This window comes from Malaclemys terrapin, chromosome 14, assembly GCF_027887155.1.
Source record: "Malaclemys terrapin pileata isolate rMalTer1 chromosome 14, rMalTer1.hap1, whole genome shotgun sequence".
Lineage (NCBI taxonomy): Eukaryota > Metazoa > Chordata > Testudines > Emydidae > Malaclemys > Malaclemys terrapin.
Genome location: NC_071518.1, coordinates 25583902 through 25597248, shown reverse-complemented (window position 1 = coordinate 25597248; position 13347 = coordinate 25583902). Strand labels below are relative to the sequence as shown.

At 38.5% G+C, this 13347-nt stretch overlaps 1 protein-coding gene across 8 annotated transcripts in view; it reads left to right on the top strand.

The window, feature by feature from the left end:
* LOC128848991 (ATP-binding cassette sub-family C member 12-like) overlaps positions 1 to 12976 on the top strand; it is a 108500-nt gene extending 95524 nt beyond the window's left edge. For 5 of the 8 annotated variants that reach the window (XM_054049307.1, XM_054049305.1, XM_054049301.1 and 2 more), the window contains 7 exons: positions 501 to 590; positions 708 to 897; positions 4360 to 4519; positions 6097 to 6175; positions 6511 to 6624; positions 10573 to 10737; positions 12265 to 12976. In XM_054049307.1, the coding sequence (XP_053905282.1) occupies positions 501 to 590; positions 708 to 897; positions 4360 to 4519; positions 6097 to 6175; positions 6511 to 6624; positions 10573 to 10737; positions 12265 to 12357 (891 nt within the window). In that variant the 3' untranslated portion in view covers positions 12358 to 12976. Of the gene's footprint in view, positions 1 to 500; positions 591 to 707; positions 898 to 4359; positions 4520 to 6096; positions 6176 to 6510; positions 6625 to 10572; positions 10738 to 12264 lie in introns of those variants that run through there. The other 3 variants (XM_054049306.1, XR_008447141.1, XR_008447142.1) reach the window with 3 other exon arrangements.
* Positions 12977 to 13347: the final 371 nt, after the last annotated feature.

Sequence of the window (13347 nt, the reverse complement as noted above, 5' to 3'; positions counted from 1 at the left end):
TACACTTCACAAAAGGAATGGAGAATTGGCACAGCTGTGGGCTAGATTATACCTAATAGCCTTGCATTGGTGTGGGCATAGAAGGACTATACCACAGCAAGACCCCCGCATGGAGTATTGGCTGAATAAACAAACATATTAGATACACGTTTGTGCACCTATCTTTTGAAGGTCAGACTGTAAGGGATTGATTTTCAAAGACACGAAGGGCAGTTAGGCACTCAAATCAAACTGAAAATCAATGGGAGTTGGGTGGCTAACTTTCCTTTGTGCTTTTGAAAGTCACACCCTAAATGATCACTATCATATGCCTCACTTATTAGACAGAAAGAGATTTCCTGTGAAGCTCTGGACAATGGTCAGAAGAGTTCAGCAAGCTGATATAAATATTAATGAGTTTGTTATTGTTTTAGGCCCTTTTCTTGCAAAGATTTAGGACACATGCTCAACTTTATGCATATGAATAGTTCCATTAAAGTTTTTATTTATTTTTTTAATAGTTGAGTGGACTTCTCCAAGTATGTGTAAGAACAGGGACTGAGACAGAAGCTAAATTCACTTCTGTTGAACAGATACAAGAATATATCTCGGTAAGAAATACATCTAAATGGGCCACTAAGACCCCATGTGTATAAATATTGCTGAAATCTTTAACTGTTGACTTGGTGGCTCAATTAAATGTTTTCCTTTTTTTCCCTTTCTTGTAGACGTGTGTTCCTGAGGCCTCCCAGTGTGCAGATATAGTGAACTCTCCCAAAGGCTGGCCGGATCGAGGGGACATCACATTTAAAGATTACCAGATGAAATATAGAAACAACAGTCCTGTGGTTCTCAATGGCTTAAATATGAGCATTCATGGTGGAGAAACAATTGGTATTGTTGGAAGAACAGGCTCTGGTGCGATATACCATTTTGTCTTTTTGCCCCCTGATTTCTCTCTGGCCCCTCATACTAATTAATTACATATTTTTGATAGTTCAGTGTTTTCTATAGTCAGTTTATCTGTAAATTGTGACATTACATTAAAAGGACTCAGTTCTGCCATTAAGGGAATGTCTACATCGCAATCTTAAGTCGACCTATGTTAAGTCATGGTGGCTGATGTCCACACTACCCTCCTTTTGTCGGTGGTGCACATCCTTGCCAGGAGCACTTCCACTGACTAAAGGGGGGGCACTGTAGGGGCCAGGGTGCTCAGTTCCCCACCGCTCCTCCCTGGGAGCCCAGCTGCCCGCCGGGGCTTCTCACCTCCAGCAGAAAGTTCCTGCCTGGAGTCCAGTGCCTGACACGTTTTCTAAAGAGGAAGATAGAGATAGCTCCTCTTTTTGAACAAGAGCAGATAGATACAGACTTTGATGTGACTTGTCACCTGATGAGCAGGTAGGTGTTGCTTCTGCTTTGTCTCCTTCTGAGGATGCTTTGCAGTTTCATGACCTGGTGGACCACATGGCATCCACGTTGAACTTACCTTCTGTGGCTGTGGAGGAAACCAAGTGACAATATGTGCATGGCTTTATTAAAATGAAAGGTACTCAAGATCTTGAGGCTTATACATTAATAAGGATTTACTGATCCAACCCTCATTGATATTCATTGTCTTTCCACAGAGTAGAAACTGGATTGGGCCCTTGCTACTAGGACTGTTTGGGCAACCCCTGCTTCCAGTCAGTGTATTTCTGAAAAAGTAGATAATTGTATGAGATACCTCAGGACTTGGGGTTTTCTTACTGTCACACTCACCCTCTGCCTAATTCACTGTGGTGGCTGCTGCCAGTAATAAGTTTAGGTCCAGTTAGGCCCATTAGACTCTTGACAGAGAGGGGGAGAAAGTTTTTTTTCTTCCTCGTCTCTTGGTATTAGAATGACTAATTACCAGGTGGTCATGGCATCTGTGTTTGTTCAGGCTTTGCCAGACAATAAGAGAAGGCTGGCAAATATTATTTTGATGAAGGGACAAAATGTGAAGCATGCTCTCAGGGCTTCAACTGATGCTTCTCACTCTTCCACTAGAGCACTGGCATCTGTAGTTACCTTAAGGAGACCTTTTTAGCTTTGTTCCTCTTCACTGGCTGTGGATACCAAATTAAAATGGAAGATCTTCTTTTTGAGAGGGATGCAATAAGACTGATGAATTTTTGGAAAAATTAACAGATAGCAAATCCACTGCTTGTTCACTGGGTATCTATCCCTGGTTCAGAAAGAGACCACACTCCTTGTTTCCATTATCAGAGACAATTTTACCTCAGTCATTTGCTTATTTTTCTCAAATCACAGATGTCAGTATCAATAAGCTTTGTTTTCATCTCAGAGCGAGTGCAAGAAGAAGGCTTTTAGATACACACCTAAGACTAAACAACCTGCTCCCTCCTCTTTACCTTCCTTGAACACCAGTCCTGAGATTTGATGTGAGGATCGAGAGTCAGGAACCAATAAGTGACAATTCCTCCCTTCCTTTATTTGGAGACAGGCTAATCATTTTCATAAACAATTGAAGGCTTATTACATCAGACACGCGGGTTCTAGAAATCACCGAGGAGGGGTATGCCATATAAATAAAAAAACTACCCTCTTTCAAATCTCCCTAATCTTCCCTTTACAGAGAACTGTCTCATGAGGCTATTCTTCTATCACGAGTTCAAAAACTGCTTCTGCTAGGTGTTGTCAAAGAGATACCCAAACATCTTTGGTGTCCGGGTTTTATTCAAGATAGTTCCTGGTATAGGAAAAGATGAGGGATTCTCTTCAATTTTAGATCTCAGAAAACTGAACAAGTACATTTGGAAGTTCTGGTCTTTAATGTTTCAATCCAGCTGAGCCTTTGTTTTGTTATGGCCCAGCAACATTTCCAGTACAAGGTCCTGCTGTTTGGCCTTTCTACAGCACTACGAGTCTTTACAAAGTGGCTCTCTGTAGTAGCAGTGTATTTAAGAAAGCAGGGTGTGTTTGTTTACCTATATTTGGACAACTGGCTGCTGAAGTCTTCTTCATCTGAGGGCCTGCTACTTCATATCAACTCCACAATCTGCCTACTCATGGATCTAGGGCATCAAAAAGTATGCTCTGATGGCAGTTCCATTATTTATTATTTTTCATACAGACAAGATGGTTCTTAGAACTGACTCCAAGTTTCTACAAAAATAGCATCTGAATTACCCATCGAACTATTAATTTGTTTTCCCTAATTTTCCCCCCTTAAGCCACATGCTAATGAAGGGGAATTGGAGTTACATACTTTAGATGCTAGAAGGATTCTGGCATATTATTTAAATAGAACAAAGAGTTTTAGAACGTCATCTAGGTTATTTATCTCTTAAGCTAAGAATCATATGGGTAATAGTATATCTATTCAGACTATTTCTAGATCAGTTAAACAATGTATAACTGAATGTTATAAATTAGTGGCAGTTCCTGTGTCTGCTATTGTGAAGTGCCATTTTACTAGAGCAATGGTAACATCTCTTGCATGCCTTAAACATGTTCCTATTGGAGAAATCTACTAAGCTGCAACTTCGAGGTGAGTCTATTGTACTTTTATCAAAAAATATGCTTTGGATTTTGCTTCAAGAGCAGATGCCAGAGTTAGTAAGAGACATGCTTCGATCATTATTTGATTAGGACTCTGTTCCCTCTTCCTGAAATTTCAGCACTGTGTACCAAACTACTCATAATTATGAATATGCAGAGTCACTCAAAGAAGAAGTGAAGGTTGGCTACTTGTAACTGGAGTTCTTCAAGACAACTCTGCATATTCACACCACAATTTGGGTACAAGTAAATAACCTTCCCCTCTTTCTCAGAGTCTTACCTTGGTTCTCTGGGTTAGTGGTGGAAAGAACAAGGTGGAAGGGGGCACACCATCACCTCATATAGATTACCCTTAGAACATTTGAGGATGCTGAGATGGTGGCCATGTGTACTCTATGGGCACTACTTGGAGAAGGTTCTATCATTAGGCACCACCAGGTGGCACATTACCCGTAAATGGATATTTACAGAGTCTTCTGGAAGAACTCTGGTTACAAGTAAGTATCCTTCATTTATAATTAACATTATTGGCAAACTTGTTAACATATTCAGCAGAGAGCCCAAGAATGAATAAGCATGGAGAATGAACTTACCTCTCACCTTCAAAGTGATCAATTTGTATAAGTGTTGCGACACATTGAAGCGGTACAGACAACTACATTTTAGCAACTTGCACTGGTGCTAACTGTGCTATAACTCATCTGTGAGTAAAACAGAGTTCGGATCACACATATATCAAACCTGGAACTTTCCAGGTAGACTAAAATGCACTTTACATCATTGTTTATAAAAGTCAAAGTTTATCTGAATAATATTTTTTTTTATCCCCTACAGGAAAATCATCATTAGGAGTTGCACTCTTTCAACTAGTAGAACCAACTGCTGGTACTATCCTAATTGACGATGTTGATATCTGTACTATTAGTTTGGAAGATCTAAGAACAAAGCTTTCTATTATTCCTCAAGATCCTGTTCTGTTTGTAGGTACAGTAAGGTAGTTGTTCTTACAACTGTAAATTAACATTTGTTGCAAAGTGAAATCTCATTAAATCATAAATTGAGGCATTTTGGTTTGAGATTGAAGCCTTGAGATCCAAACCCCCTTATGCTATACATGCACATAGTAAGAAAAGCATACAGTATAAACAGACAAAGGTGGGATAAATTAAGTATTATCATCCCCTTTTACAGATGAGGAACTGGGACGCAGGGAGGCTATGGGTATGTCTACACAGCAGTTGAGAGTGCGATTCCCACCACAAGTAGATATAGAGGCAGTAGTTCTGCTTTAGCTAGCATCTAAAAACAGCGGTATAGCTACAGCAGCATGGATGGTGACCCACGTCCTTACCCAGGAGGTTGGAGGAGACTGTACTCTGGTAGCTAGCCCAAGCTGCTGGGGCCACACTGGTATTTTTAGGTGCCATCTAAAGCAGAACTAGTGTATGTATGTCTATCCATGGAGGGAACTGCACCTCTCAGCTGCTGTGTAGACATATCCTAAGTGACTGGCCAAGGTTACACAGGAAGTCTGTGACAGTTCTGGGAATTGAACCCAGACCACTTGTGTCCAAGTCCAGTAATTCTCTCAGAATCAAATTTTTGAAAACAGAATTTCATAAAATATACACAGAACATCTGAAATTCCCAGTTTACCAATATTGAAAATGGTTTGTGAATGGCAGGAAACTAACCTCTAAAAATCACTCATCTTCATTGGAGCAGAATTCATTATGTCTCAGATATATCAGCTTGAATGGCTCACCATGATCTCAAACTTAATGTGGGCAAAGCTGAGCTCATTATCCTTCATTCTAGACCCTCTCCACTACCTCCATTCCTCATAAAACTTGATGCCACCACTCTCCTTTGTCCCTATCCAATTTATCCAAAATGTTACCTCTCTGGCTGTCACTTCAACCACACCATCCTCTTATTTGCATTACTTTCCTGGCTTCCCATTGTGCTGTTCTTCATGCCCACCTTCTTGTATTTGCCTTCATAGCCCCATGTCAGACAGTGCTTGCCTACATCTTCAACCAGGCCTACACTACCCTTGCACCCTCGTCTCCATTCGGTCTTCATAACACCTTCATCTTTTTTTACAATGCCCTCCATGCAATCTTTCATGCTTCACTTTAGTGTTGGAATATGCTGCCCAAACTTGTTCACCAACATTCCTTAAATTCCTTAATAAAAACCTCACTTCGGTGAGAAGAGAAGGCATTAGATCATATTAGCAGTAACACTGAAATCCTGAAGATAGCTATTATATTTTTATAATAATATCAACATATTCTACGGAATAATCATGAATCCAGAAGTATCAATATCAACAGGACAAACTGATTTTTCCCTCAAACCAGCTAAGAGCTCAGAATACAGGAAAACAATGTATGAAAAATAATTGAAAACATGCATTATAAAAATTAAAGTACAGATATAAGTTCTTTGGCCATTCAGCCAAAATATTTCATGTTCAAAGTGACTTGTAATAGTAATTTACAAAGTATTGTTGTACTATATTGTGTTTTATTTAAAAAAAAAATCATTTTAATTTTTGCCTGTCAGGTACAACCTAGATCCTTTTGATAACTATACAGATGAGCAGATCTGGAAAGCTCTGGAAAGAACATTTATGAAAGAGACGGTACATTTTGGGGGGTTTGGTCATAATTCATTTTCTGTTAAAGATAATAAATGGAAAGTCATTATTTACTGTTTGTTATGGCATATAATTTATCATGATAGATTGGTGATAATAATAGTGAGGCATTAATATATAATCTCATTAGTTGTGAATAATGTCTACTTACCACATTGCTTTCCTTTTTGATGTTATAATGGCAGAATGTTTATTTGAAATGTACAACACTCTTTTTAACGATCATGAAAATATAACATCCTGATAAATGTATGATCATGCACAATCAATATATATTATTGCATAGTATGTATAGTCGTGTCTTTTTCTTTGTATTCTAGATTTTGAAACTCCCAGGAAAATTACAGGCAGAAGTTGTTGAAAATGGAGAAAACTTCTCAGTAGGGGAAAGACAGCTGCTTTGTATGGCAAGAGCACTCCTTCGAAATTCAAAAGTAAGTAATGGGGGAGAATCTGATACTTCTAGCAGTGGTCCCGAATGCATGAGAGTTGCAATATTTTTTTTCCCATCTAACAGAGGAAAGAAACCAACATGTTTGTTCTCAGTTTTATGACTAGCTTATGAGTAAAGTCAACTTAATTGAAATATATTTTTCAGCATTTCTTATCTGCTATATTTGATCCAAATCTCTTCCACTTTTTAGCTTCCTCATAAATCAACCTATATCTTGTCATATTAAACACTAAACATCTACTGCAGTTAATGATTGAACACCCATATTCTTTATTTTCCAACAATATATACATCTCACACTAACAATGTCTCCTGCTCACTTTAATTGCTGCTTTTGGCAATTTGAAGTCACAAAGTTCTGTTGTCCTACTAGTTAATAGCACTATGAGGACAGGAAGCCTGTGGTCATTTTTGAATCTATAAAATCATGGAGCCTGATCATCAGCTGGTATAAATCCACTGACCTCAGTGAAGCTATGCTGATTTACACCAGCTGAGGCTCTAACCTTTTGTCTTTTGCTTGGCAAAGCATGTTTGAGATTTGCCTATTGCTCAGCTATGCTTTTTCAAGTAAAAATGAAATTGAAACTTAAAAAGAGGGCTCTGTCTGCAGGGATTCTCTCTCCCCGGAGGAGTACATCCCTACAAATAATTTTTATGCTCAAATATACATATCCAAACTTATTCGGAATGAAGGTTTAAAACCTGTAAGAGAGACCATGAGAACTGGTTCCTGAGAGGAACTAATCCATAATGGGATTTCCCAGCGTTCTCAGGAAACTAAATAACCTTGTAGAACTGGTCCATCAGGCTACTCGTCAAGTGTTGACACGGTATAATCTATAAGGCAATAGAGCAGTAACAAACAAGTTCCTACATCTGTCTGTAAAAGCATAAAAGCTTCTGTTTGGCTTTAACTTGCATATTTGAGCATAAACATGACAATGGGGACTTACTGCCAATTTTCAGCAAGGGCCCAATCCAGTTTCTACTCTGTGGAAAGACAATGAATATCAATGAGGGTTGGATCAGTAAATCCTTATTAATGTATAAGCCTCAAGATCTTGAGTACCTTTCATTTTAATAAAGCCATGCACATATTGTCACTTGGCACTGATCTATACAAATATCTGGACCCATTTTTAATATTATAAGATATGTGGTGTTAGTTTATAATAGGTTTCTCATTCCTCCACAATCGCCGAAACCATCAGAACAAAAGTTCCAAGGATCCACTGTTTCTCTCCCCACCTCCCCCAATAAAAGTTTCAAAATATTTTTAAAATTATGAATTTCCAGCTCTGGCAAACCCTTTCAAGCCTGCAACTGTATCAGGATGGTCTCAAACATGGATTCTGTGTTTTAATGTAGTGGGCCCCATTTCCAAAGGGCTTCAACCTCCTTTTTAAACCCACATTTGCAATTCTGAAGGCGCAAACTGTGCAATTCAAGCAACTAGATAGGAGCAAGATTCTATCTTAATCTAGCCTCACTGAAATAAAATGAGACTATTCATGGAGTAAGGTACTATTCAATGTAAGTAAGGATCACAGGACCCACCACACCAGGATCATGTTGTTTGCATACATAGCCATTTAAGAAATTACATCCATATACATTATCTCTTAAAGTTAAGTCAGAACCTCCCCCTCAAAAGATAGGTACGTACTAGATGATACATATAAAACTGCTGTTGTGTTCCACTTACAAGACTGCCTCTTTTCTGCCTCCTAGAGTCCTCTTTGCAAGTGTCCTATCTTTTCTCTCCTGTAATTCAAGTTTAATTTTTCCTCAACACTTCATACAATAGGGGCCATAATTTGCTCTTCTAGGACTCAATCTTCCTCCATTTGGAGTCACCCAGAGAGTTTTGCCAATGGCTTCAATGAGAGAAGGATTTAGGACCTAAATCTTTCCTGAAAAACAAACACAACTGGCCCCTGTGACATACCAGGGTCAATCCAGACCAATGAGGGGCTTTGTCACCTCTGTCCTGCCACCTGGGAGGAGGGGGGTTACAATGCCTTGCTGAAGTAGCTCACACCTGGGTCACTCACAAACAGCCTTCCAGCATGCAAACCACCTCCTGTGTGTCTGTATGTAACTGCAGCCTGCCAGCCACACTTGGATTACACTCCAACTCTTACCAGCCTTGGCTGTACTTCAGGGTGACCCCCAACACTCCCCTAGTCCCAGATTTTCCCCAGAAATGTATGTCCTGTACTGCCCAGACCTCTCCTAGACAGTACAAAATATTTTAAGTCCATTATTCCTTTAAGAGAATAATATGCACACAACTTGTCACCCCAAATGGAGTTATCCAGACACTTCAACTTTAATACATTAGATCAGATAAACCAAGTTTATTAACTACAATGAGAGAGATTTTAAGTGAGTCCAAAAAATGAGGCATAAAAGTCAGAAATGGTTACAAGAATAAAGATAAGACATTTACAAATACCTAATTTAACAAACTATATCAGATTCAAGCAAAGTTTCTCACCACATGCTTTCAGAAGTCTTACTGGCGAAACTGTATGTCAGGACCCTTTCCCCAGAGTCCAGCAAACGCTTCCTTTGTCACTTCAGGTGCAATGAATGTGATGGGCAGAGAGAGAGAGAGGGGTGCCTTGGGGTTTTTGTCCCTCCTTTTATGGTTTCAGTCCCCCTCTTGAAAAATATTTCTAGCTGGGCACTAGAAGACAAAGAGTCTATGTTAGAGGATGTTCCCTGCTGTTTTCCCCCCTCACCTGACTGAGCTTTCTTTGTTTCCCTTCTTGCTTGATGACTGTTTACTACTTAAATGCAAATTACGGCAAGCACACATTCCTTTGTTTAGGGCAGACTTGTTTGCCGCCTTCTGTTTGGGCAGGGCTGTGGAGTTTGGAACCTGTGTTAATAACACCATAAAGGAAAATTTTACAATTTTATATACAATTTTGCCACACATTTTATCAGGACAATACTGAACAGCAAATTATGAGTTTTCAAAAGATACCTTACAGGGCATACTTTGTACAAAGATTATTACAATAGTGTGTATGGTATGAACACGGTATATTCTGTCACAGCCCCATACTTACTTTTGTTTTTGTTATTCGCAACTGAAGAGGAAGATGGTGCTATTGCTTAGATGACCAATATGCTTAAAATTTCCCCACCTTGTGGAAATTTCAGTTTGTAACTGTAGTATCCAATGCTTAAAATGAATATTTATTCATTTAGATTTAAAAAGACATAAAAGAATGCCTAGTCCAAGCTGTAATTGGCTTTGCCATTAGTTAAAAATAATACCCAAATCATTACAAAATCCAGAACATCAGCACATTCCCCCTGCACCTTGCTGCACATACTACCAGCAAGTAGCAGAAATATATTACAAATCAAGGCCCTAATCCTACAAACACCACATGCTTAATTTTATGCATATGAGTATCCCATTGAAGTCAGTATGGAAGAAATCTTTAAAATGCTTATTTTAACAATACAAATAGAACAGGAAAAAATGAAAATCAAATTCACATCACTGAGGTTTCTTCTGAGAATCTGAAGTGTAGTGAGTATTTGATTTGCACCCCAATCCTACACACAAACATGCTTAACTTTCCTCATGTAAGTAGTTGTAACATGAGTAGTCTCACATGGTAAGCATGCATATAAGTATTTACAGGATTAGGGATCAAATCAAAATCTCCCCACCTTGCAAATTCTCAGACAAATCCCAATGATGAGAATTTAATAATCAGATTTTCATTTTTTGGTCTAATCTGATTGTTAAAAATAAGCATTATAAAATAAATATCTAACTTGATAAACACCATTTTTAATATATGTTCCTGTTTATTCATGTATAAAAGCATTGTAAGGCGTAAAGATTTTTAAAAAAAAATACATATTGTACGTTTAAAAGTTTTTTTCCCCTCAATAGATCATACTTCTTGATGAAGCCACGGCCTCAATTGATTCTGAAACTGATGCACTAATTCAGTGCACAATCAGAGAAGCATTCAAGGACTGCACAGTCTTAACTATTGCGCATCGCATAAACACTGTTCTGGAGTGTGACCATATTCTGGTTATGGATAATGGAAAGGTACAGAATCAAAGAAGTTAGAAAGGGAAAAGACCTGTTAGATCATCTAATCCATCACTCTAACACTGTACCATTTATTCCCTATTGTACATTTACTAGTGCTATGTCTGGTCTACTTTAAAATGTCTGAAACAACGGGGCTTTCACTACTACTTCCTTTGGGAAAAAGGTTTCTACTGCCTAATAGATCTCTTTTCACGGAAGCTTTTCCTTAAGTTTCTTCTTAATTTCTTCCCATTGTTCCATTTCAGACTCCAAACCATCCAAAATATTCTCTTCATCATTGGTGCTTGCACCCTTCAAATATTTAGACTTTTGCCATGACCCTCCCCTATTTCCTTTCACTATTGCTCAGCCATGCTATATTTATTTAACTTTTTCGGGGCTCAGTTCTGTAATGTGCTGAACATTCTGGCCTCAATCCAGTAAATAAATTAAGTTTAACTTTAAGAACAAGTGTGAGCCTTTGATCATTTTTTTTATAAATCAGGGCTCTTCTACTCAGGAAAGTTACATTGTTATAAACTGACATGAATTTAAACTGGTATTTTTATTCTGGTATAAGGGGGCTTTTTTTTGCTTTAGCTTATATTGCTTATGAAGGGGTTTAAACTAAACTGAAAAAACACCATTCTTATTCTGGAATGAGTGTGTCCACGTGGAAAGTTATATCAGCTTAACTATATTGGTAGAACTGGAAAAACTTTCCTGTGTCGACAAGTCCTCAGTCCCCTCCAGCCTCCTAAACATTTTTGTTTCTCTTCTCTGAATTCCCTATTTGTTGATAGCATTTTGGCAATTAGGTGCCTAGAACTGAATGCAATATTCTGGGTATAGTCACAGCAGAGTTACATAGACTTTTATCTAACTGTTCCGTAAAGTTATGCCTTTGGCTCTGATCCTTGTTGGCAAGTAAAAATTGATGGGGAAGGAAAGATGGAATTTGTGACCTTTGCACCCCTTGATCAGGGAACCAGTGCCACTTAGAAGAGTCTCAGGGTTATGCCAGCTGGTAATGGTCTTTACAAGACCATTGCATCAGCCAGCAATCAACTGGAGCTTAGCAGCTCTCTGACCATGCCCCCATCCCTCACCAGCTAATAAGTTATCTTTTAAGTAATATAGAAATGTCTCTGCTGATGCATTTGTGGCTCCATTTATTATCTTATAGAATTCTGGGTAATCATAATTTACCATGATATAAAGCACTCAGGTTCAGAGAATCATAAGTTGGTTCACAAATGTTTTCCGCTCACTTTTCTCTAGTGCTGGTGGTCTATAGCAAATTCATACTGCCATTATTACTTTATATGTAATATACTTTAAGCCAGAAGGGATCATCATGATAATCTAGTTTGACTTCCTGCACATAACCCACAGACCCTTCCCCAGCCACTCTTTTAATAGGCCCATAACCTATAGTGGTATCCTCACCCAAAGAAGTTTTATATAGTGTGAAACTCAAAAACATTTGTGTTTTTGCTTCCTATTTGACATTTGTTCAATCTATTTCCTGCTGACTTTCAGGTAATCGAGTTTGGCAAGCCCGAAGATCTTGTACAAAAAACAGATTCTGCATTTGGATCACTCTTGGCTGCAGCAAACAAAGTGGCATTTTAGAAGACATGTTTTGTTTTGTCATGTGATCACTGAAGATGGATGTGTGATATAGATAGAAATAAAGACATTACTAGATTGCCATGTTAACTTCCAGCAACAAGATCTGGTTAGAAATTAAAATTGTGACCTTTAGCTGAAAGTCATATCACTACCAGTCACGTAACATCACCTAAAAAGACTAAGGATTAAGCTAGAATAAATGCCAGATGAATTAGTTGCTTACTTCACATCTGGTTTGAAGTCTGGAAATGAAGCATGTGTGTCATAGTGCACCCAGCCAGTGGAAACTACAGAAATGTACAATTTTTACCACATTCTATCATTTAAAACCAGTCCAATATTGTACCCTCCTATAAAAATATAGCTAAATGATGAAATACTGGAAAATGCAAGACAATAATATTTTTAAAGCTTTATTATAAAATTAGAAGTGAAAAGCCTGGAAGTTTATGAGTAAGTGCTAATTAATATCTTTCACTTTAATATGCAACAGGTGTATTGATCCAAGGCATGAAATACAGTTTGTTGGCAAGTTTGGTGTAAAGATGATTAACTTGTATACTCCATGTGATCTATTAATCATTACAGACTGGAAAAAAATAAAATTTTATCCATTGAAGCTTATGTTTCAATACTTTTATCTCTTGCTCAGTGGCGAAGTCAAGTTTGGAACCAGAAGTGGCAATGGATAATTAGTGGTGCCACCTTCAATTATACCTGCTGGTTTGCTAATTTCACACGTTATCATGCCTGTGTATTTCATATATTATCATGCCTTCTGCATCCTCCACCTTAGCATCACAGCCTTAATTCTGATCTGGTGCAGAAGGAAGGCCCCTGGGAACAGGGGTGTTGGAGAGTGAGCCCACTCTGCACTCACCCAGCAGCAATGGCTCCTGTCCTGCAGGGCAGGGCCCAGTTCCCTGGTCCAGGTGTTGTGACCTAGTGCACGGGGTCGCAGCACCATTCAGGTTTGGCCCAGCTGTCCCT